Raw genomic sequence first — 25580 nt, 5'->3', positions numbered from 1 at the left:
GAACCCAGGGCAAACCACACTCTTGATACTGCATCACACCTCCCCCCTTTTGAAATGTGGGTGAGACCATGTGAGGCAGCAACCAAATATGGTAACAGAGCACGGGTGCAACAGGGCAATCGCCTAAACGGCAAACAGAAACATCACCACTCATTCTTGCTGGGCTTTTTAATTGGCAAGATGGGCTGATCTTGTGAATTAACACTCCCCTGTCAAGTAACCCTTGAATGACTGGGCGGATCCTCTCTACTTGCGCCCTGGACAGTGGGTGCTGTGAGAGTTTGGGCATCCGTCGGTAAGAAAGCCCATACATCACCTAGGACACATTGTAATTCAGGAGGTAGGTTCCTCCTTAGACATTTCTTTTAGTGACAGATTTGCTGTATCTGGGGCATTAGTCATCTCAGACACTTACTGAGGTGGGACAGACACAAACACTGCATCCTGCTTGCAGTATATGTTGCACCCTAGTTTACAAAAGATGTCCCTACCTATGTAACTGTCAGGGATGGGGACAAGGGACAATGATAAGAAAGGAAGCTTGTGTAAATACGGGACCCCTACTTGGGCTGGGTCAGCAGGGTTAATGTCCCAATTCATTTTAGCTAGCAGATGTTGGTAATCCGCTGGACCACACACGTTTGATTACAACTAACATATCAGTCCAATTGGGGTTATGGGCACTATGGATAAACAAGAGTTCCTGTCCAAATTTGAGTGGATTAGTACGGGGTTGTGAAACGTCTTGAAAAATCCTTCTAAGATTTGGTGCTGTGTGTGTGTGTGTGTGCCCCTGCCTCTCCCCCCCACTTCTCTAGTTTGTACTGTATGGGCGGGGTAGAGCTAGGCTACGGGGCTGAGAACTGCCTGTATCAGCGCTGCTGTTTTCAGCACTGAAAGATGAATTGTCTCTTCTCACTATTCTCTATTTTCTAACTTAACCCTTCTGCTAGCAGCTTTTCTTGTTCTTCCTTATCTCAAATAGACTATGCCCCCAATTGTCGTCTAATCCGACGGGGAAATGAACGTTAAGTCTATATACATGCGTTTCTGAGAAGTCGAATGAAGGAGATGCACAGTATTGTTAATCAAATAATATTTCTTCCTTTAAAACAAAACAAAAAAAAAAAATTAAAAATTAAAATAAGCATCTGATATACCTGGTATCATTCCATGATGCTAACATAAAACCTAAAACTTTATTATTTAGACCATTTAAAAAGAATTTTCAGAAAGAATTTGAGAAAGGCTGAATTGAGTGGAGGGAAGGGGGTCAAAAAGAGAGACAAGTTATAAAACACAGAGAAATATTTTGCTTATCAATGTTTGCTTTGGCTTATTCAAAGCATTTAACCTTGTCTGTTGCTTTTAAAACTTGTATTCAGTTTTGTAGTACCTTTATATTTATTTATTAATTTATTTTAATACATCTGTGGTGTTCACTAACAATGTTACACGACACAAGACACGCAGTGGCCAGCTGCTTGCCTGAACACTCTGCCTCATGCACACATTCATACACAAATATCTCAAGCAATCTCTTAACTTAGCAGTGTCTCCTTACAGTAATGACTCTTCTGATTTTACTTTCTTAATCTTTTACTTTCTGAATCTTAAACATGGATGTTTAACAAGCTCTCTTAAATTAAACATACATTATGTATTATCTTTTATCAGAGGAGAATATAGAATACGAACACTGATGACAAGATAGCAACTTTCTATCCTATCAAGTAGTGTAGTTTTCAATGAGACTTGCTGTTCTTCCTAACAAATAATGCTTATGTGTTTTCTAAATTCTGTTACTCACTGTTCCCGACTAGTTACCTAATTCCTGGACTCATAAATTTGATTAGAAAGACAGCTTGCCTCCAGAGTGAATCCAGAGTTTATGTCTCATGTAGAATGACGACCACATGACTGAAAAAGACAGAGAGGGGGGAAGCAATCCACAGTTGTGGTCACAAAACAGTTAACAGTAGACAATCCATAACACAATTATATCAACATCCTATACTTTAACATTTGGAACATATCACAAAACATCAAAACATATCCGTACATATATTCTATATATACAGTACATATAGGTTGTAATTACTTAAAACAACGCTTGTGACATCTGAACACTAGCAAAAGAAATTCCCTTGGGTAAACAACAAGTGGCTTACCTGCCGGCTCTTGGAAATTTTGTTGCTAAACTCAGAGACCTTGCGAATCAATTTCCAATAGACTATATATATATATATATATATATATATATATATATATATATATATATATATATATATATATATATATATATATATATATATATATATATATGATTAACACAAGTGACGGATAGTAGTAAAAGTATGTATTATAAACAATTTTCCATGCACAAACAAACAGTTAGATGTCATTCATGAAGGACAGACAGATACTCCTTTTCCTTATATTAAACGATAGGTGCAGACTGAGGGGCTGCGACCGTTGTCGAAGGCAGACTTCCTTTAGATAACCCTTGGTCTTAACACTGGTTAAACGATAACCTTGGTCTGCTATGATGAACACAAGACCACACACGCACTCTGGACAGGACATCGGACACACACTACAATACTCAATGACGCCCCCGGGGATAACAACCTCTTTACTGGTGGGTCTACTTGACTTGCACAACTAAGGATCAACAGGGACTCGCCACCATGGAGTGGACACGTTTGTCTATCCAAACGTTTTGGCACACTCACACGTTTTGAAGATATGTAATATACACTTCTCGGGGTCGACACGTTTGTCCTGGACACTTCTGTCCTTCCCCCCTGTAGAAGACGCTACTGACTTTGCTGGGCCAGTGTCTCCAGAACACTTTGCTCGGTCCTACGCTCGGGACTCCGGGGGCGACACGTTTGTACTTCCCCCACAAAATGCCAGAATCTATGTATATCCCGTATCTGCCTAACATTCACTGACTTTGCTGGGCCAGTGTCTACTCAACACTTCGCTGCGTCCTACGCTCGGGACGCTGGGCTGCGATCGACTCGGTTCGTTCCCCCCACGAAATGCAGAACCTGTGTATATCCCGTGTCACCTGCTACCCTCAGTATGAATCTATCCTCTCTTTCTATATTTCCCTCCACCAGTAAGGAGTTAACAGACAATAAACATGAACCGTAGATAAACAGGCGACAAGATACTCTTATACAGGTCAGGTAAATGGCATCAGGCAAGATGTTACCTGTCTTTGCTGGCTGTTAAAAGTCGATATGGGCAACAGACACCATCAGCAGTAGGTATAGGTATGACACAGGCAAGAAACTAATAACATAGGTCTTACCTGTGTCCCGGAGGTGATCAGTCTCCGTCCTTTTCCTCTACTGGGCGACTGCTGTCCGTGGCATCGGCTAGTGGTCAGCCAGAACCTGATGCCCCACGTTGGGCGCCAATTGTTATGGACAGAAATATGTCCCGAGAGTATCTGTCCCTTCCAAATTGTGGTGAATAAGTTCAGCTAGCTGATAAGCAGGAATGACACTGACACAGACAGTTCAGTATACAAAATGCTTCTTCATACTTTATTGTAAGGTACAAAAGGTTATATAGGCTAGGTGGGGGTTGTTATGACACCCCCCTAAGCTTGCGGTTTCGCTATATGACTTCAAATGGAAAAGTACAAACTTCATAGATATATAGCTTGAAATGGAAAAAAATACAAAGTACAAAGTCCTTATGCGGTTTTAATTTAGCAGTCGTCTTCCAGGAACAGGTGCATAGGGGCATGACCACAAACTGTCGTGACCTTCTTAGAACGAGTCTGTTTCTGTGAAGAGGTTCCTCTTGGTTGCATCCTAGCTTGCATAGATAAAGATATATGGTTTTGCAAAATAGCTGAGCAAGGAAATATAGAAAACACACAGTATAACAGTAAAATAGACTTTTTAAATGATAGAAAATAGAATAGACTGACCAGTCCACCACAGCTGTATGGTTTTGCAGTGTAGGTGAATCCCTTTCCTTAGCACTGTATTTTGCCTGTGACTGTGCATTATTAGGCCACAGTGCTGAATTCACAATCTGTACATTCCCAGCAGTTCCCTGACTGGGAGTTTTAGCCTCTGCCACTGCTGTTTCAATTTGGCTAGCAACTGTAATAGCCTTTGCAAGGGTTAAATCCTACTCTAGGAGCAGTCTCTCTCTAATGCGATGTGAGTTTGTTTTTTCCACTATTTGGTCTCTTAGCAGTTCATCTGTTAGATTCCCAAACTCACAGGTAACAACCAGCTCTCTCAAAGCTGCTACAAATTGTTCTATGGATTCGCCATTACATTGTCCACGTTGACGGAGGTAGAAGAGCCATCCTTGTCGCCATTTGTTATGTTTTGGGTAGACGAGGATGAGCAGAGTATAACAGTGCTTTATTAGCAGAGTTATGCAGGCATTACACAACAGTAACCTTTTGCTTTCGCTTTTAAGCTACCAGGAAGTATGCACAGTAACAGTGACATCTACAGGCCATTTGTATAAACACCACACTATAGTTCTTCTTTTTCCACTTCATACTTCACAAAACCTTCTTTAGTTACCTGTAGAGAGCAAGCTGGAAATACATATTGGATCTCTTGATTAAATTTGTATGTGTTGTATGCATGAGAAACCCCCCGTGTTTCCATCAGGACCATTTACAAATGCAATATTTTGGGAGCCATTGTGACATTTCTGCAATACAAAGTATTTGTTTTCAGGGCCCCAATATTGATGATTGATGTTTCCTGTGCCCTCATGATGGTTGCCCAGTTATTATGTATTCAATATACATAAATGAAAACAAAACCAGAGATGTCAACTAAATCCATGTCGTTAAGGTGATAGTCTGTGACTTTTAAAAGCCAAATACTTCTCTCTACTCTGGGTAACTAGTACCGGAGATCTTAATCCTACTCCTCGTAGGAGCCTCAGGCTACAGCTAACTATCTGTCACTCCTAGGGGCCCATTTACTTGGAATAGGGAAAAATAGTTAGAATTTCGAATGGTCGAATATGGCTACTTCGCCATCTAATGGGCTACTTCGACCCCCTAGTTCGCCACCTAAAACCTACCGAGGCCAATGTTAGCCTATGGTGAAGGTCCCCATAGGCTTCCTAACAATTTCCTGATCGAAGGAATAGCCTTCGATCGATGGATTAAAACCCTTCGAATCGTTCGAATCGAAGGATTTAATCGTTCGATCGATCGATTATTCCTTTGATCGTTCGATCGTAGGAATAGCGCAAAATCCTTCGACTTCGATATTCGAAGTCGAAGGATTTTACTTCAACGGTTGAATATCGAGGCTTAATTAACCCTCGATATTCGACCCTAGGTAAATGTGCCCCCTATTGTTTCAATGCAATATTTAATCATTGTTACTTAGTTTAAAATATTCCCTGCTGTAACTCTAGACTCTTACTTTAGAAAAAGAACTTACACACTGAAAACATGAATGCATGTAGAAAGTGACAAAGGACACAGAACTCCAACTTGTGGAAAAATAGTACATATAGGAATACTTAACACATCTATGCTGGAGCTTCTGCTTTATCCCTCTTATTTTGCCACTTCCATTTGGATACACCATAGGGCAGATTTATCAAGGGTCGAAGTGAAAATTTGAATTTTTAAATTCTATTTTCAAGGTAATTTTAGTGTACTTTGACCAGGGCCGGATTTACATAGTAGGCGCCACTAGGCCCATTGCTGTTCGTCGCCCCCATCCCCTCCCCTTTATTTGTGCAAATATTCATCATCAGGCCCGGAGCAATGGGAATTGGCGTATGGGAAATGTGAAAAATTATTGTATCTCTTGCACATCCCCAATAATTCTGAACCAATGTGGGTGTGGTTGTGCATCATGCCGCACCATAAAATCCTGCCGCCCTAGGCCCGGGCCTAGGTGGCCTTTCCACAAATCCGGGCCTGACTTTGACTAGGGAATAGTCCAAATTCGAATCGAATTTGAAAAAAATCTAAATTTATCATTAATCTCATTAAAAAATTAGACTTCGACTATTCGCCATCTAAAACCTGACAAATTGCTGTTTTAGCCTATGGGGGACCTCCTAGAACCTATTTGGAGTCATTTGGTGGACTTTTCAAAAAATACTTTGAATTCAATCTAATACGATCCGAAATTTGAATCAAAAGATCGAATGCAGCATATTCACCTGAAGTTAAAAAATTTGATTATTTTTTTAAAAAAAATTTCGGTTGGTCTTTTTTTATTCGAATTTCGTGGTGATGGGAGTTTAAAGAAATTCCCATCACCTCGAAATACGACCCTTGATAAATCTGCCCCCAAATGTATGAATAAAATGGGGTGCAGAGAAGAGAAAGAAGATCTGTAATGAAATTAAATAGTACAGAAACCTTAAAGACAAGAATGATTCTTATGTAATAAATATGGAATAGGATAGAGTGCCAGAACAAGTATTAAAGGGAAAAGGGCATTTTGATTTTTAAAATATTTTAATAATTAAAAAAAAAAGAATCTTGATTAAGGAGAGGCTGAAGGGTTAAAATGGAAGACTAGAGGAAGGAAGAGGTGACAGGGACAGACTGACCCTATTTTTAGAAAAGTAGGATTTGTCTAGAGGCGGGGGATGTGATTGATATCAGTTGGGTGCATAATCTACTACTGTATCTCACGTTCTGCTGAGCAAAAGATCCTGAAATAACTGGAGAGCAGAATAGTGATATCATCTCAAAACTGCAGTATGCACTGAGCAATTGTTATTTTAGTAAAAGCCCGATTAGAAACCCAAAAAGTGTAGTTAGTGTAGTTATTAGTATTAATAAAGTGCAGCTCAGTTTCCTAGCTACTATAAAATCATGGCAGACATAACAGATGTAGCTGAATGATGATGAAGAATTGACAACATGCAATTGAAATGCATGTGTAATAAAAAAAAGTTCATGTCTTCAAGTTTTTCTTTGTTTTTTTAAGTGATTTGAAAAATTAAAAAATAGCTTGAAATTTGAAACTACAACTCCCATTGACTTCTACATTAAATCAACAGCTTTAAAGGGATACTGTCATGAGGAAAAAAATTTTTTCAAGATGAATCCGTTAATAGCACTGCTCCAGCAGAATTCTACACTGAAATCCATTTCTCAAAAGAGCAAACAGATGTTTTTATATTCAATTTTGAAATCTGACATGGGGCTAGACATTTTGTCAATTTCCCAGCTGCCCCTGGTCATGTGACTTGTGCCTGCACTTTAGGAGAGAAATGCTTTCTGGCAGGCTGCTGTTTTTCCTTTTCAATGTAACTGAATGTGTCTCAGTGGGACATGGGTTTTTACTATTGAGTGCTGTTCTTAGATCTACCAGGCAGCTGTTATCTTGTGTTAGGGAGCTGTTATCTGGTTACCTTCCCATTGTTCTTTTGTTTGGCTACTGGGGGGGGGAGGGAGTGGGTGATATCACTCCAACTTGCAGTACAGCAGTAAAGAGTGATTGAAGTTTATCAGAGCACAAGTCACATGACTTGGGGCAGCTGGGAAATTGACAATATGTCTAGCCCCATGTCAGATTTCAAAATTGAATATAAAAAAATCTGTTTTTTTTTTCTTTTGAGAAATGGATTTCAGTGCAGAATTCTGCTGGAGCAGCACTATTAACTGATTCATTTTGGAAAAAATGTTTTTTCCCATGACAGTATCCCTTTAAGATAGCACATTTTCTGAGTTTCCAAGTTATTTGCCCTTAATAACGCTTGAAAAGAATAACCTTTTTGGAAGCTTAAAATTCTTTTTTTATCACAAAGAAAGAAAGAAAGGATAAGACCAGGGTGTTTGCATATGATAAAAAGAACAGGTTCCAAGCAACATACAAGAGATGGAAAGGAGGAACAAAATGAATAAGCTCAGCCTCTATAAAAAGAAAAAAAGCTTTGAAGGCTTGCGGGAATCAGACTCGTGATTGAAAATAGCCAAGAGAAACAGAAGGCATGCCATGGCTGTTTTGATCTATCTGTTTACTTTTTAAAAGTTTTTAGTTTATACATTCTGGATAGCACATAACCGATCATATGTGTTGCTACTGTGCTTTCTCAAGACACATGCATGCATATTCCATAAAACTAACATCGTGCAGTCAGAGAGTTGAGGTTTTTGAAGAGAAACAGTGAAGAACAGCAGTTGGAACTACTTACTCACCTATTGTTGATCAATGTACCAATTGTTGATTGGTAATTCATTTCATATTGATAACTCTTGTATCATTAACAAATTTCCACTTGCAACTTAAAATTAGTTTTTTTAAGAACATAATTCAATATTCCTATATTAAATGTATTTTTCTACTATTTGACAACAGTGCATTTCTTTAGAATATTACAGCAGCTTGGAACCTCTAAGCAAATCTTTTTTTGTATCGCATATATATTTTTGAAATGTACTGTATACTTTATTAAGCTTTAAACAGCATTTACGACAAATCAGTGATCTAACATAAGCTATCAATTAACTATAAAAGAAGAGAAATAAGAGGAAGAGAGAGCGAGAGAAAGCGAAAGGGGGAAAATATGAATTAATGTGAATATAGCATAATATGAAAATAATCATATTTGACATTTAAAACAAAATATAAATGTGAAGTATAAAGTAAATTATTTAATACTCACATGATCTCTAATCGTTTAGATCTCATTTTCCTAACTGAGCTTCAGACTGGGATTCCAGATGTATCAAAAGGAAGCAAATAACCAACATTCTCCACTAATCGTATTTGCCTTCAGTCTGGACTACCCTGGCCATACTTTTGCCCCATATTTGAGGGCCAGCCCGCACATTTAGGACCACTGCTGCAAAATTTCAACTTTGTGCCCCCTGCTTTAACAGTTTAATTTTGAGGTAACTCCTCAGTCACATGAAGGGTGTTGTGAAAAGCAACAACATCTCTGGTAAAAGGCCTCCTTATGACTATCCTGAGGGGATGCAGCTTTTTCCTCTGAACAACATGCAGGACATATATGCTAAAAAGAAGTGTTGTTGCAATATCAGGTCCAGCTGCTGCTGAATGTAGATCCTCCTTACAAAACCTTTTGAAAACTATATCAGCATGTTTTTCTGAGAAACAGCCAACATGTGAAGGCTGAGCCATGATAGTGGAATAAATAGAAAACCATTGTAGATGAAGCATACGTTTGAAAGACCATTTTGTTTATTTTCTTACATTTTGTTTAATTTTTATTGAAACAAGGGATTGTATATCTGCTCAAGCAGTAATGCCATAACCCAGATTATTTCCAGACTTTCTAAACAATTATTGTAGAATGTAAAACTTTGAAAAAAATCTCCCACCATTAATGCCCTTTTTGTTTATAGGTGTCATCAACATTATTTTGCGATTAAACATTGAGTTATATAATATGGTAGGAGGAATTTACATATAAAGCTGGTTCATGTTTGTACTTGACAAATCGATTTTAAAAGAAATTGAATGTTCCATTGAATGAAATTCATTTTCCTGTGCTCATATTCATAAATACCACACACCTGTAATACTGGGAATAGCTGCATACTTGACTCATGATCTATGTGGCATTAATGTCAAATTCAATTAATAGGAACAAATAGGCTTAAAAACCCACTGAGCTAGCATAGTCCTAGCATAGTTATGTATACTGTAGTGTCTTTTTGATTTGAACTTCTGGGTCCACATTCAGGTTTTATATTAAACAGAAAAATATACTCATTCTATCTTTCTTTTTCTCAAGGCGGGAGGACAAACTCCGAATCCCTAATGGTTGGCTGTGCCATCTGGCTCCAGAAATCATTCGCCAGTTGTCTCCTGACACAGAAGAAGACAAGCTTCCATTCTCAAAACACTCTGATGTATTTGCACTGGGGTAGGTGATGGTAATTATTCTGAAAATCTAATCTTGATCATTACTTTCTTATTTTGCTGTTATTAATTCTTGCAAAATTAGTGAAAAATCAGTATTATTAATTTGTTGAGCAGGTTGTGACCACTTTCTATTTCTTATATCTCAATACATTTCCCATCATGTTATTCTTTACCTATAACTCTCAGCATCAACATTAAATGCACCTTAGCCTACAGTCTCCCAGAGAAACATTTAAAGCATAAGGGCTCGTTTACATTTAGCACCCTTAATATATCTGATTTGTTTTTCATAAATTTACAACAAAAAACAAATATACTGATGCTCCCACTATAATAACATGTACAGAAGCAATAGCTTCAAAAATGGAAAAATAGCCATAACATGTCTCACATATTACAGAAATGTTACCAGATTTAAATCAAATCAAATCAATGCTTTATTGGCAGGACCAAATACATTAAGCATTGCAAAAGCAGGTAGAGGGGTCAAATGGGTGGGGTTAGGGGGGCAGTTTATGGGAATGGGGGAAAGTCCGGTCTCTCTCAGTCTATGACAGTCTCTTACATATTGTGCAGCTATTGTTACTGTCAGTGTCTCTTCTCCCAGTAGGAAGTGGAGTTTCCTCTCTTCTTTTATGGATGTGAAATCTGGGATGTAACGGGAGAATCTCTGGAAGTGGGTGGGTGTCCCTCAGAGTATTTGGAGCACTGTAGCAAGACGTGGGCCTCATCCTCCACTGCCTCCTGGTCACATCGCTGGCACAGTCTGTTCTCTCTGGGTCTGTAGGTCTGTCTGTGCCATCCCAGTTCTATCTACAAGTTGTGGGCACTCAAGTCTGTACATACTCAGGATCTGTCTGTCTTTGGGGTTCTGTAGCTTTTCCAGATATGGGGCCAGTCTGTGCTCTCTCCCCAGTGATTGGTAGATAGAAAGTTTCTGGGAATTTGATATTTCGTTCCTCCAGTCAGAAACGTATTGCTCTTTGACTTTGTTTATTTTTTGTGTTATTTGGCCATTTGTCAGTTTGTGGGAGTCTTGGGTGGGCAGGGTGCTGATGAGTTGTTTCAAGGCGCATGGTTTGCCCCGGGTCTGGTTGTTCAGTCAGGCTTTATGATGGTAGGTCATGGGGCTGCTATTCTGTAGATGTGCCCAGTATGAGAGCGCCCTCTTCTGTATGGCAAACATTAGGGGAAATCTGCCCAGCTTGGCCCGACAGGCAGAGTTTGAGGTTCTCCTGTAGACCTGGAGAAGGTGCTTACAGAATTCCAGGTGGAATATTTCTGTTGGGCTAGAATCCCATTTGGATTGATCGGGGTAAGTGACAGGACCCCACACTTCGCTTCCATAGAGGAGGATTGGAGTGATGACACTGACGAAGATTCTTAGCCAGACTCTCACCGGTGGTTTAAGGTGGTACAGGTGTGTTCTGAAGGCATAGAAAGTCCTGCACATCTTGTCTTTTAGGACAGCTATTGCTGGTTTAAAGCTTCCTGATTGGCTGATATCTAGGCCAAGGTAGGTATAGCTGTCAGTGCCATTCAGTGTGCAGTTGTTTAGTATGAAGGAGGGATTTTTGCTTTGTTTACACTTCTTTTGGAAAACCATGACCTTCGTTATGTTGTGCTGTACTTCTCCAGTACTGCAAGTCTGGCTTGCAGGCCACTCTCTGTTGGAGACAGGAGAAGAAGATCATCAGCATACAGCAGGAACTTCACCTCACTGTCATGTCATTTCAATCCTGGTGCTTAGGAGGAATCTAATGCTGCTGCCAGTTCATTGATGTAGATGTTAAATAGCGTTGGACTGCAGCCCTGTCTGACTCCACTCGCTTCTCTTCCCGTTAATCTTAATGCTGCATTGGTTTCAGTATATGAGCTCTTTAATGACATCATATGTCTTCCCTCCTATCCCACTCTCCAGAAGTCTCAGGAATAGTCCTGGGTGCCACACTGAGTCGAAAGCCTTTTTAAAATCTGCAAAACAGGCAAATATTTTTCCATGTTTTGTATTGTGGACATGGTCCCTGATGAGGCTGTGCAGGGTGTAGATGTGATCAGTGGTGCGATGGTTTGGCATGAACCCTGCTTGGCTCTGGCTGAGGACATGGTGCTGGGTTAGGAATGTGAGGATTTGCCTATTTAGGATACTGTTGAACAGTTTGCCCATTGTGCTGCCCACACAGATCCCTCTGTAATTGGATCGGTGTTATGAGGCTTTGGTTCCATATCTGAGGGAAGTGACCAACACTAAGGACAAGGTTAAAGAGTTCTGTTATTGCAGCATGTGTTTTTGGGGAGCTGTATTTAATCATCTCCAGCAGGATTCCATCTGTACCGGCGGCTTTTTTACATTGTAGGTCTTTTATTTTCTCTACTAATTCTTGGAGTGTTATTGGTGTGTCTAGAGGGATTTAATATCAGTTGCTGAATCTGTATATGGTAAGAAAAGCCTACCTACACAAATAAATACACAAAGAATAGGAAAAAAGATGCAAGGCAGAAAGCAAACATCAACCCCACTGACAACAGAAAGCTATGAAAGACACTATACAAACACTAGCATAATAGAGGCATGTGAAATATAGTGAAGTAAATGCTTCCACACTGGGTTGATTCATGCAAATAAAGAGGTATAAATGGCAGGAAAAAACAGTCTGTTGAACGTTGTCACTTCAGTGGCTAGGGGAATATAATCTTGATTTATCTGATGTCTGATGAGAACTTCACAGGCTGACTCGCCTAAAGCATTGTTACGTCTTTTACCTCTTACAAAGTCTGGTCTTGGAGCTCTTAACTACTCTTTAGCCTCTGGTTACTTGAAGATTCTTGAAGTTTTTTAAGGTCCAAGAGCTGGCTTTCCAATTCTCCTATTCTCATGGTTGAAATTACTTAGGGATATTCAATCCCGCTGCTTTTGTGTGAAGCTTATTTCTCTATGGTTATAGTACTCTACCTCTGGAGAGGGATTTTAGAATGCATTTACTAGACAGGGCTATTTAGACTAGCACCACTGAGTGATCCTCTTCTTGGTTCTTCTTGATTTGTATAGGTACACATGCACAGTAGAGTGTAAAACTTTAACAGAAAAGATGGCCTTTTTATCCTACTGTGCATGCATTGGCGCTGGGATTTTGAAGAGAAGCTAAACAAGAGGATTGCTATGTAGTGCTTGCTGAGAGGAACCCCGGGTCGGGGCAAATTTCTGCTAACAGGAGCACTGGCCCAATGTATCATTTAAGTTAGGCTTCTCCTTTTATGCAATAAGGAAAAGAAAGGCTGATTTCAACTTCATGGGATGAGATTTGTTAAACCCTTTGTATAATATGTACATCACTTTTTATTTCCAGGATAAAGCATGTGTAAAATATTGTATAACATCTATTTTTTAAGAATGATAGGAAAGGAATGATAGCACAGAGATAAGAGAGATAATACATTTAATTCTTGCTATATCAAATACAGATGTGGTTTTGTTATCTACATAAATAATAACAACATGTTCCTAAATCTAAACCTTACAGGACAATTTGGTATGAGCTGCATGCAAGAGAGTGGCCTTTCAAAAGCCAGCCAGCTGAAGCAATTATTTGGCAAGTGGGATCAGGGATGAAGCCAAATCTGACCCAGATTGGAATGGGAAAGGAGATCTCGGTGAGATTATATCCTGCTAATAATGCAATGCTTTGTTTTTTTGAGCTTCATGTTTTCATGCTACAATTTGCCTTCCCCAAATAATCCAAGGGGTAGTTAGTGTCAGTGCCTTTAAGCGGCTCCATTTTACAAGAATGCTGCAGCGGATTCTTTGTATCCCTGATAACATTTGAATAGTGTAACAAGGCTGATAACACAGATCCTTGGTAAAGTTCCCAAAACAACTTTGGCTTTTAAACCTCTGCCTTTGCTTAGTTTCATAATTAAAACACATTAAGAAAGCTTACGTCTAAGAGACATTTAATATAAGGCAATTCCTATGGCACATGTTCCATCGGTTGGATTTAGGTTGGTGCTACATCTATATTGATGACACAGTAAATGTTAAGGTATCACAAATAGTTAGATCTTCTAACAACTTTCAATGATCAATAAAGCTTTCAGGTTAATAAATAAATAACACAAACACATTTCTCTGGATTAATGTGCGTTTCCTAGGACATTCTGATGTTCTGCTGGGTGTTTGAACAAGAAGAAAGGCCAACTTTCACTAAATTAATGGAGATGCTGGAGAAATTGCCAAAGCGGAACAGACGTCTTTCCCATCCTGGGCATTTCTGGAAGTCAGCAGAGTAAGTTACTGTAATTCTTTTAGATTTAAAATAACATATAGTATTTCACTTCAAACTCAAGTCAGATGGACAATGAAGACATTGCACCCCCCTTTTCAGGTTTTTAACCATTTTCTTAATGAAGATCTAATATTCTCAGATTTAAGGATATATTTTTTATAAGTCAGGTAAAATCAGACCAGACCACTGATCAACTTTATACCTAGAGTTTACTTCAGTATCCTTTCACTGTCACTCTTGCTAAAAAGTCATCCAACCATGGGGTATAGTTATCAAATTTCTTTGGGATTTTGAAAGGCATATTTATCAAAGGATGAACTTTTACTTTCAACCATTGATAAATACTGTTTTAAAAATCCCAAAGAAATGAATGAAGAGTGGTGGAATTTCACTCTAGGGGACTGTTGTGATCTCTAACTTCACTTTTTTGATAAATATACCCTGATGTCTTTAAGCAATCTAATGAAGTTGTTTCTTGTCACCTCAAAGGATGTCCATACATCCTCTGGGTGGATCTATTGGTGAATACATTATAATATAGGTTATTGTCTAGTCCTCTTCTATATTCTTACATTGTTGACATTTATCAGCACAGCTGTTTTTCTCTGGACTGTTGCTTTTTCAATAATGTGCTTTGTAAAGGGGAATAATTAATTTATGTATTAATTAATTTTAAAATGACTATATTTTAAGTCTACATTTTATACAGTATGCACAAGTGCAAGATTTGGGCATGATCTAAAGCTTGCCTTCATAACAGTTTCCACAAAATGGCTCCTGCCTGTTTAATGTAATTCCAAGACTAAAAAAAATAAGATTGAAATAGTTTATACAGTGTAAGTGAAGTTTATTTTTTTTGAATAACACTGTAAAAAGGATTTGGAGTTATTTCTTAGGGTGACAGGTTCCCTTTAATACATTTGCCCCTTTGTACGTACATCTTCATCTGTATTTATTAATATATATTACATCACTGGGCCAGTGGAACACCGGGTAAAAACCTGGTGGGCCTCGCTGACCCAGACTGCACCCGTTCACTGTCTGCACAGACCCGTGCTGCTCCTGATCTTCTCCCTTCCAACCCCGATTGAAAAAACAGGTACACATGGTGGCATGGGGGGCCCGGAGGTGGGTTGTGGCTGAGCGGTCCGGAGGAGGTGGTGGGGGCCCATGTGTCAGATTCCAGAGGGTTAAGAATCTCTAGGTGGAATTTTAGGCACAGGTCAGGGCTGTCAGCAATCAGAGTGACCAAAATCAGGCAGGAGGGCCAGGAACCAGAAGATCAAACAGAGTAACTTGGAGGCACTAGGAACTTGCAAGACATGTCTTATATGCATGCATTGAAACCAGGTCCTTGGCATCCTTTTATTCTCAATTTTGGCACCAAAGTACAAGGGAATCACTGTGTTGGCTCTGAGTCCCAAGTGATGCCGATGGGCATTGCCTTTTTCAACACAATGCTGAAGAGGAGGTGCGTGCCATTGGCCACTGCTTACATAATGGTACATTCTCCAAAATTCATGTACATTGAGAAAATAAATGGTTTACTGTAGGAACATCTTTCCCAGTGAAAATTCAGATACATGGCAGAAGTTATTTACAGCAGCCAGCCAAAGGCCAGTTTATGTGCAAGTTTTTCCTAAAACACTAAAGATGATCTTATCACCAGAATAAGTGATGTTATTCTTAATCAAGTCAATGGCATGAGTGTACTCAGGGGCTCAGGACTGACACTGCTTTGTTTCATCCTTTAGTAATAGTATTATTCACAATCTGGATTATGTCGATGTTTATACATGTTTCTCTTCTGAATGCTTATTTATTCTTTATATTGTACTAGCTTGTCCCTGTCTGGAAACTGGGGATTTAGAAATGGTAGACAAGAAAATGCAGAATTATATATATACATGATAGCAGGAAGTATATGCCCTGTTTAGCATGATTTGGGCTTATGGTGCATATATTTTGTGAAGATTTATTAAGGTTCGAATTGAAAATTTGAATTTTTAAAAACATTTTATGGTCGAAACTCTCAAATTCGACTTGTGAATTACCCAAACTCGAATTTTGAGATTTATCACTCTCTGGCCCTTTTAAAATTCCAATTTGACTATCCGACACCTAAAATCTGCCGAGTTCATGTATAAGTCAATGACAGAGGTCCAGGGACCAGTTTGGACATGTTACTAGCCTTCCTGACATTCCAGTTTTTTCAGAGGAAAAACTCAAATTGAGCTTAGTTGAATTGGATTCACATTTGAGATATTCATTTTTTTATTAAACAATAAATAACCCCCCAATCGAATTTTGAGCATATTCTAATTTAATAGAGTTAAAAAAAAACAGGTCGAAATTTGACCTTTGATAAATGTGCCTCCCCGTGTCTGATGTTTTAATCAGGATAAATCAATGTAGTTTTGTTATATCAAGCTAAACAGGACAAAAAGGGAAACTGAAACTACTCCCCGCTTTTGCCAATTGGTCCTTGTCTTTTGTTGTGAGTGTTTTGTTAGCAGCAAGCAATCCATTGTTTGTGAGCAGGGCCAGGCCAAGGGGTAGTAGGCAGGGTAGGCAACCGTGTACGGCACAATCACTGGGGGGGGGCGCACTTCTCAGGTGGACATTTTTTTTTTTACAGTTTAGTTCACTTGGCCTTTATAAAAGCATTATAATTTTAAAAGAATTGCATGTACCAACCCCCTGTTTTAGCCTGTAAAATTTTTAAAAACGCTCCCCCCACTGGAGCGTGACTACTAGTTGGTGCCTTCTATTCTGACGCGCGGATGCGCAGTGGGCTGCGACGCAAGACTTCATTCATTACAAAGGATCGGTTGGGGTTGGGCAGAGAGGACCAGCTGTGCCTGTGCACGCTAGATGGAACAGTAACTCGGCGCTGAAGAGACCTGTCTGTCCTGACTCCTGCTGGCTGGGGCCCCTGGGCGTTTGGGCAGCTGCCTTTTACTACTTTCCTAATCCATCCTTTCCTTATATTGAAGTTTGACGCTTGCTGTTGCTGGAATAGGTACAGTCTATATCATGGGCGCTTTGGTTGGGCACACAGGTACAGGTGGGGGCTTGGGGCCTGCTGCAGTACAGTATTAATAAATATGGCTGGGCCTGGGCTCATTGTTGGCTGCTGGCACAGGTTCAGATGGGGGAGTTGCTGATTGGAACCCTTGCCTAGGGTGCTAAACTACCTTGGCCCGACCCTGTGTGTGAGTGTGTGTGTATGGGGGGTATCATTCAAAAATCTAATTATCTGCTTCACAAGTACCAAACAGGAAGTACCTTCACTTACCTTGTTTGTCCTGTATAGCTCTAGAAAAATCATAGATTTTTCCTAATTATAACAATAAAATATGTTCAGTATAAGCCATATTCATAGCACTCATGTTGAACAAAGAGGTAGACTGGCCCTTTAATGGAGAAGGAAATGCTTGGTGCACTTGGGGGTGCCAAATGTTAGGCACCCCCAAGTGATTGTATTGACTTACCTGAATCCCTGGGCTCCTATCAGCAGAAAACTGCACCAGATAAAAGGTGTTCAAACATTTTTTTTTTCAATTCCTGAAATGAAATAAACCTTTTGCTTAGGTGAGGGCATAAAAGAAACAGCATGTAATTTTAACTTGCGGACTTAATGACACTGCCATTGGCAGAATAGCCATGGCAACAGTTACCAGCTGCTCCTACGCTTTGTAAAACTCTGACAGGTATCTGCTCTGCTTTCAGGAGATGCACAGCATAAAGTAATCCAAAAAGACCAGGTCTTTACCCATAAAGAAAATTAATTAACACGCACTAGCTATTTCTTGACCTTTTTGTTAACTCTGATAATGTTTCTACAACTTTATGTCTAGCAACACAATTAACTGACCAGTTTACAACAGAGCAATGTTGCATTCTTGATTATAAGTTTATAAAGCAAGATCTATGTATTTTTCAATACAAACACAAAGGGGATTATTTAGTAAATTCAGATTTTTTTGTGGTAGGAGTTTTATAGGGGAAAACCCAATTTTCATAGAAAAAAAAAACCAATGGTGTTAAAAGTCAGAATAAAAAATATACTCCATCTTTAACCTGCCAAGGTCATGTAGAAGTCATCGACAGATGTCCTGCTTACAATTGGAAGATATCACGGTCTGCTCTGGGTTTCGTACCATAATCCGAATAATTTATAGCTTTTGGGCGATAATTGGGAATCTTTTAAGATTTCATCGAGTCTTTTCCAGCACCAGATATTTTTGAGTACATTTATTGATAAAGACTGTAAAAATAGTGATATTGTGGATTGTAGTTCATAACCTCCAAAGTATCTGCAGAAGGCTAATGGCGCTTATCTGTTCTGTGGAGGCAGCGGCAGGGGATTGGTTCTGCGTTATATTTTTCTTTCCACATACAGGAGAGCTTTAGTTTAAATTGTTTAACCCCTATTCTGATTCCAGTAATCATCTCAAGACATTTATTCCATGTTGTTGAGGGTTTCCTGAACCTTTTACTGCTGTAAAGTTCAATCTACAAGGATCTACATATATTAATTCCATATTTTCCATCCTTATTCTGCTTTTGTAATGACTGTTAGAGAAGGTGTTTAGCTTGTTCATCTCTTATCATTGAATCAGTGTCATTTACTGTGCTGTCTGAATGTTATTACTTGGAATGGATTTCACAATATTGTTCACCTAATTTGAAGATATTTGTGGTGAAACAAGTGGGGGATTCTCAAAGGATAATGAAGGATTCCCATCATTGTAAGAGTAGTTTTCAAAGTATTTTGTGAATGAGCAGTAACCATCATTACCACTTAGTGAAAATACCAATAACTAGTAAATCTACCCCCAGCATATTCCATAATCAAAATTCTGACATCATGGTCAAGAACATTTTTGAACACTAGGCCAGAATGCATGACGTGCTAGAAGTGAATATAGATGTTACATTGAAAGGGCTTCCTGAGGCTACCAGTAATCTGTGGGCTTGCTACTAAACTGTTGTAACCCTTAAATGGATTCTAAGCCCAACTGTAATGCTGTCCCACTGTGTCTTTGCCCATAAAAAGTAATTATTGATACAAGACAATTCACCAATGAGATATCTACTTACAAAAACTTCATTATAAACGTGTGGGGAACTCCATTAGGTTTTTATTCCCTGTAATATTTATTGCACTTAAAATTACAACTCATAAGAGATAATTAAAGTTTAAAAATATATTCATTAACCTATAGTTATGTGTAACATACAAGGAAAATGATCACCTGGTATAAATAATTGAGTATAAAAGTCAGTTTGGTAACTTGAAACTGAAACAGTGAGCATTTGTATTGCTATGCAACTCCTTAGTTAATCTCCTAAAGCTTCCACTCAAAGACGAAGATAGTTGACCATTGAAAGTTGATACTGAATCAGCTAACCAAATGTTCTCATGACCAATGTCTGATGTGATCAGGGCCTTTAATACATTATCCTAAAAGCCTGAATGGTTGGGCTAGTGATTTCTTTCATTTTGTTTTCAGATTGTAGAAAGATGATATTAAAAGAATTGTAAAGAATGCTTTCTTTTAATATGATATTTAAATAATTATATATATTTTTTCCATCTAGGCTGTGACCGTCAACCCTGGGGTGGTGCTGTGGCATCCCAGTATCCCCTCTTCCTCATCTGCCTTCTCCCCAAACACTACTCTTTTCCTTCTCAATCTGTGGAAAATCTGAAGGTGGAATGTAGGACGGTGAGCAGACATGAGAAGCAGATGGAAGTTCACTCGTATATGTGAGGAACAGAGGTGTGCTGCCCACTCTGTATAAACCCACAGGTGGATGGGAACATAGCTCTGAAATCTTCTCAGAGACTTAGTGCTGGAGAGTTGAGACTCTGCGCTCATTTGGCCAGAGCTAGTGAAGTTGAAGAAATATGTCTTTATATGCGCTGTATTGATTTATAAGGATCAGTTTTGCACATACCTCTTAACTGAACCTGATTATGCTCCGCTTACAGGCTAGACGCAGCTGCAGAACACTGTGACATCATAGTCCTGTGGCCCTTGCTAGCGGTAAAGGTGTATGTGGTTGGGGAAACTCAGTCTTGACTAAGGAAAGAAAGTCTGTTGTATGTTCACATTATTATGGAAAACAGATTCCAAGAAAACAATTTTATTTTTTTTAGGATATATAAAATGAACGTAGTCGGTTGGGAGATCTGAAATCATCTTCCGATTCCAATTTCTGGACTGAAAAGTGATTGTCTATCTGTGGGATGCTTCATAAGTTACTATGATCTGTGGGAGCTTTTGTGTACGTGTTTTTTAGGCTATAACTTGTCACTGATAGCATGATGCATTCTACTGACCTCATGGGAGGAATGCAAAGATAAAAGGGAGAGCTTTTTATTGAGCAGAAATGTAGCACAGAACTAAAATATTTTTTTTCATAAAGATCCATTTCACATTTTTAAACAATTTCCTGACAGACAGACATCCTACTGGTCCAGCCTTAAATCATACTCTAACAAGAAAGTGTTGCTTAGTCAAGAAATAACAATTATTCTGTGCTGTACCAAAGGCTAGTTTTTACGTTGCAGGCTCTTTCCCAAGTGAACTCTTTATTTAATGAAACTGGAAACAGTGCAACCTAAAGATTGAAGGTGCACTGCTTTTTTGCTTCTCCAAGAGTTAAGGCTTGAAATTGATCTATAGAGTCATCATTTGCAATCCAAAGGCAAGATGTGCATGGTGTATGGGCTGAAACCCTTCCCCTGATGCTCTCTTCATTTCTATTTTAGCCTTTTGAGGTTTAGAGATTTGTTTTGCAAGGAATATTGTTTAGTATTAGGAACATTTTCAAAGTTTCTGCTCTCATTTGAGAAATTGAACTAATTTTCAATGTTGTTTAGTGGTTGAGCCTTAAAAATGACTGTTTCGCTGGCAGGAGAAGATTTACAATATCCGATATTAAAGTAAAATTCAAATACATTTTTAGCAAACACATGGAATTAGTTCTGTCCTATATTAAATGTAAAGATCCTCAGCAGCACAAAAATGAAAGCAACTATATCATGCAGCTACCTAGTGTTTCCATCATTTTTGTAAATTGCAGAATAACCACTTTGAGTTTTCCTCTGTTGTTTCACTCCCTCTCCCTCCTGAGTTTAATCCCATGACTGTAAATCCGCTACTGTATCATGTAATGTACTGTCATTGAGAAAGGAAAGAGCATCTGCTGTGAGAATTCCTCCATTGTTTCTTGGTGCCTTTCTCAGGGACTGATAAGTAAACCATGGTCAATTTTAATAAGCAGTAACATTACTTACCTGTTATAAAAACTGGGCTAATCATTTCAAATTTAGCAGTTCAACAATTAAAGGATTGTCAAACTGTTTTTCCCTGAATGGAATTTGCATTAGGGATTTAGGATTCAGATAGGAGTTAGTGTTCAGTGCTGCTCCTAAGATGCACTGAACACTAAAAGCAGCTGAAGAACTCTGATAAATTTTGATTTTCGTCTGGAAAATTTTTATAAACAAAAGGTAAAAAAAATCTAACTCCTGGGAATACTTCTGGCTTCCCCAATTTGATCTTTGTTTCTAAGCATTTAATTAATATTTTAACTATCAAACTCACTTTCAGTTTTTCTTAGGACATGAAGCGCAGTATATATCAAGATTGAATAAAAAATATTTTATATTACTTTGAAGGAAAGTGATTGACTGCATGTTATTTAATATATTCTGCAGCATTTAGCCTACAATTTGTTACTGGAATGCATAGATGTAAATCTTGTATAAAGGAGCAGCATCAGATTTACTGAAGGGAAATACATTATGCATAAGAATGAATCCAATTCAACCATACCTTTCTGTGTAACGTGTGCCATTTGTTTAATATCAGAATCAGGTTTTGATCGTTCTTAATGGAACCCATTTATTTGCAGGTCACTTGGAAGTATTTTGAGCCAGTGGGCCAGAGATAGGCACAATTTAGGGTGAATGAAGTGTAATGCAAGGATGTGCCCACACAAGTCTTTTACCTGTTGCTAAGCTAAAACTTTGAGCACCCCCAACAGCCATTGGCTACAGAAATACAGAGTCAGGTCGTTTAGCAGCTATAAGGATGTAGGCTGAATATCAAAGATGTAAGTCAAAACAAATCTACCAGTTAATATATAATGCAATAACATGTATTTTGTAAATGACCTAAGGACATTATCTGGCATCCCTTGAGACTGGCCCTACTTGCCCTTAAAGCTCATGCCCTGAAGCAACATGTTTCATGTTGTTTCAGTATTGGTGAGGCTTTAAATGACTACTCTATTAACAACATTTTATCTCTTTAGCACATCTTTTAGAACCAGGCAATGCTAAACAATGTCTCCTCAAAAAAGGACTAAAACCTTTCATAATAAAGAGCTTAATAGAAGGGGTTTTTTTTAAAAGAAAATCACTGTGATCTCCTGTAAAATGAATACATTTTTCTAAAAGGTTGTGTTCTTTAGTTTCTCTGACTTGCCCTTTACTTAGCTGTGGTCAGGCCTAGCTCTTTCCAACACTGCAAATTCATTTAATATGACTTAACTTTTCTATACATAGTATGTAATAAATAGCACATGCATTATGGCACATTTCTTCTCAGAATTGAATACATTTAGTACATTTAGTACTAATTTACGGAATTCAAAATTCAGAACTGCATCGTTTTTCGGACAAACAATTACCAAATAATTGTCAATCACCCAATCATCATCCAAATGTGCCTTTGTATAAGACACTGTCAATACATTTGAACCACTAGCAAAACTGCGAAAGGGGGTGGTCATAAAAATACATTTCAGTCTCCACTAGGGATAGGCAGAATAGGCAATTGCCTACTTGGGGGTCACCAGCCACACACTTTTCTACCACTTATCCCGCTGGCCTCACTCATGCCAGGCTGATCCTTTATAGTGAGAGGGACTGTGTGCATCTGTTCAAGCGTGTGTGCGCAAACAGGGAGGTGGGAGGCAACGTAACTGGCCAGGTTGCCTAGTGCGTCTGGCCTGACACTGTCGGTCTCCATCTGGGTTATGGATTGTCATCTGTGTGGCCCAAAATTCATGTGACTTAGAATGTAACTGTGTAAATGAAGGCATTTATTATATTTCCAATTTACTGTACAATAAACTATACACCATAATAGAAAAGGACCTAGGGATTTATTTTCCATTTGTCAAATGTGTTGCTTGACATAATACAGGCAAAATATATTGGTTTCCTCCTTTTTTTAATTCCCATCAGAACCAGAACTTTCCTCCAATGGGAGCCCTCCTTCTCTTTCTAAAGGTGGCCATACACAGGCACATTTAAGCTGCAGATTCAGGTCCTGATTCAGCAGCTTATCTGCCCGTGTATGGGGCCCTCCGACAGGCCTCCCTGTTTGGCAAAAATCAGCCAGATCTCGATCGGGCTGGTTCGATTTTTCTGTTAGCTCGAGGACTGCATCGCCTCATTGATGTGGCCCTTGCTCCATAGGTTCAAACAATTGCATTACCACAATATCACCCACCCATGTTAGTCCTGTTTCAGGAAAGATTTGCTTGTTTGGCGACCTTGCAAAATGAGCAAATCTTACAATGTATGACAACCTTTAGGCATGTTGCCTTGTAGCAGTGGTTCCTTTTCTCCTGCCAGTGTGTGTGTTTTTAATATTGTGGCTATAAGGGAACCAATCAGTTCCATAAATACTTTTATCCAGATTTAATATCATGGTCTTTGGAGCTTTTGTTATGAATAGTATTTTTGACTCTGCTCAGTCTATATAGATATAAACTGGTCATGCAACGTGGTCACTCCTTGCCATTGCTGCTCCATCTGTCATTTAGGAAATTCTAGATTAGGTATTCCCAACCAGTGACTCGCGAGAAACACATTTCCCACCCTTGGATACTGCTCCCAGTGGCCTCAAAGCAGGTACTTATTTTTGAATTCTTGGCTTGGAGGCAAGCTTTGTTTGCATACATATACTACCTGACAGAGCCTCCTGTAGGCTTCCAGTCCTCATAGGGCTACCAAATAATCACAGCACTTAATTGGAACTGCTATGACCTTTTTTCATGCTTGTGTTACTCTTCAACTCTTTTATCCCTAATTGGAAGTGGCTTATGGGTAAAAATGGTTGGGGACCCCTGTTCTAGAAGAGTGACGTTAATTAATACACTGCATATTTTCAAGAGTCCACAGGAATAGCTAGCTGTTATCAGTTTATCATATCTGTCTCAATTATTATTGCACATCATCCTACTCAAACATTCTATAAAAGCAATTTTTTTTAAAAACTTAAAGGAGTTATTTACTAAATTCCGAATGCCAAAAATTCTAAAACTTTTTAGTTTAAAATCTGAATTTTTATTGGAAAAAAAACACAATTTTTTCGGGGATTTATTATACCCTGAGGATGGAAAAGTTCAATCCAAAAATCCGGCATCTCAGACCTGCCAAGCTTGCATATAAGTCAATAGGAGAAGTACCAAAGATTTTATGATCTTTGTGCAATAATCTGAAGATTTTGTGGTTTGCGGGCAAAAATCAGGAAAAATTTAGTTTTCGGGAAAGTGTATTAATAAATAAGGTAAAAAAACTGTTTGGATTTGGTCAGAGTTTTTTTTCAGAAAATATTAAGATAAATTCGGACTTTAATAAATAACCCCCTTCATGCTTTTGTTGTACAAATTTTACTACAATTTCTTATATATCAAAAGTTGAGTCCTAGATTAAATTTCTTGTGTTTTTATTTACTTATTTATATTTTAGCATCTGCATATTTTTTTACCCCCAAGCTCACATATTCCTTCAATTTACTAAACCATATATTGAATTTCCCTCTGGAATTTTGCACCACAAGTGAAAAATTGCAGCATGATTTCCAGCACTTACATATTGTTATTTTGTTGTCTTTTTTCACTATGGGATACATTTTTCTTTAATGGCCATCCACGGCAAAGTCTGTATTTGGACAAATATATTTTCAAGTAGAGAAAATCACTACAATGGTAAATTATGCAACAACATGGAAAAAAGGTCAACATTCGGGTGTTTGTATTTTTACCCATACAGCAGTTTAACCACTAATGACCATATCATATGTTCTCTTGCTGTAAATTCAAATTCAGTTGTTAAATACACAATGTCAAAACATTTCTACAATAACTGCATTTAAACCTTACAAAACCTTACAAAATATCCATGTTTCTACATAGCAAAAGAAATGTTGGTTCAGTCAAAATATACACAGAATTGAAGAAACATGTTCTGTAACCATGACTCCTAGTATTTTTTTGCGTACACAGGGTTGGACTGGGCCGACGGGACACAGAGAAAAAACCCAGTGTGCCCTGACTCTTGTGGGCCCCGCTGGCCCAGGTCCAGACCCTCATCTTCTTCTTAATGCCGCGA

General features: G+C 38.5%; 1 protein-coding gene across 2 annotated transcripts in view; it reads left to right on the top strand.

The window, feature by feature from the left end:
* Positions 1 to 24512, top strand: part of LOC108707180 (kinase suppressor of Ras 2) — a 194194-nt gene extending 169682 nt beyond the window's left edge. The window contains exons 17-20 of one of the 2 annotated variants that reach the window (XM_041580388.1): positions 9742 to 9873; positions 13394 to 13523; positions 14022 to 14155; positions 19763 to 24512. In XM_041580388.1, the coding sequence (XP_041436322.1) occupies positions 9742 to 9873; positions 13394 to 13523; positions 14022 to 14155; positions 19763 to 19769 (403 nt within the window). In that variant the 3' untranslated portion in view covers positions 19770 to 24512. Of the gene's footprint in view, positions 1 to 9741; positions 9874 to 13393; positions 13524 to 14021; positions 14160 to 19762 lie in introns of those variants that run through there. The other variant, XM_041580389.1, reaches the window with a different exon arrangement.
* Positions 24513 to 25580: the final 1068 nt, after the last annotated feature.

The sequence above is a fragment of the Xenopus laevis genome, chromosome 1S (assembly GCF_017654675.1).
Source record: "Xenopus laevis strain J_2021 chromosome 1S, Xenopus_laevis_v10.1, whole genome shotgun sequence".
NCBI lineage: Eukaryota > Metazoa > Chordata > Amphibia > Anura > Pipidae > Xenopus > Xenopus laevis.
Note: the sequence above shows the minus strand (reverse complement) of the source record. Positions and strands in the feature narration are given on the sequence as shown.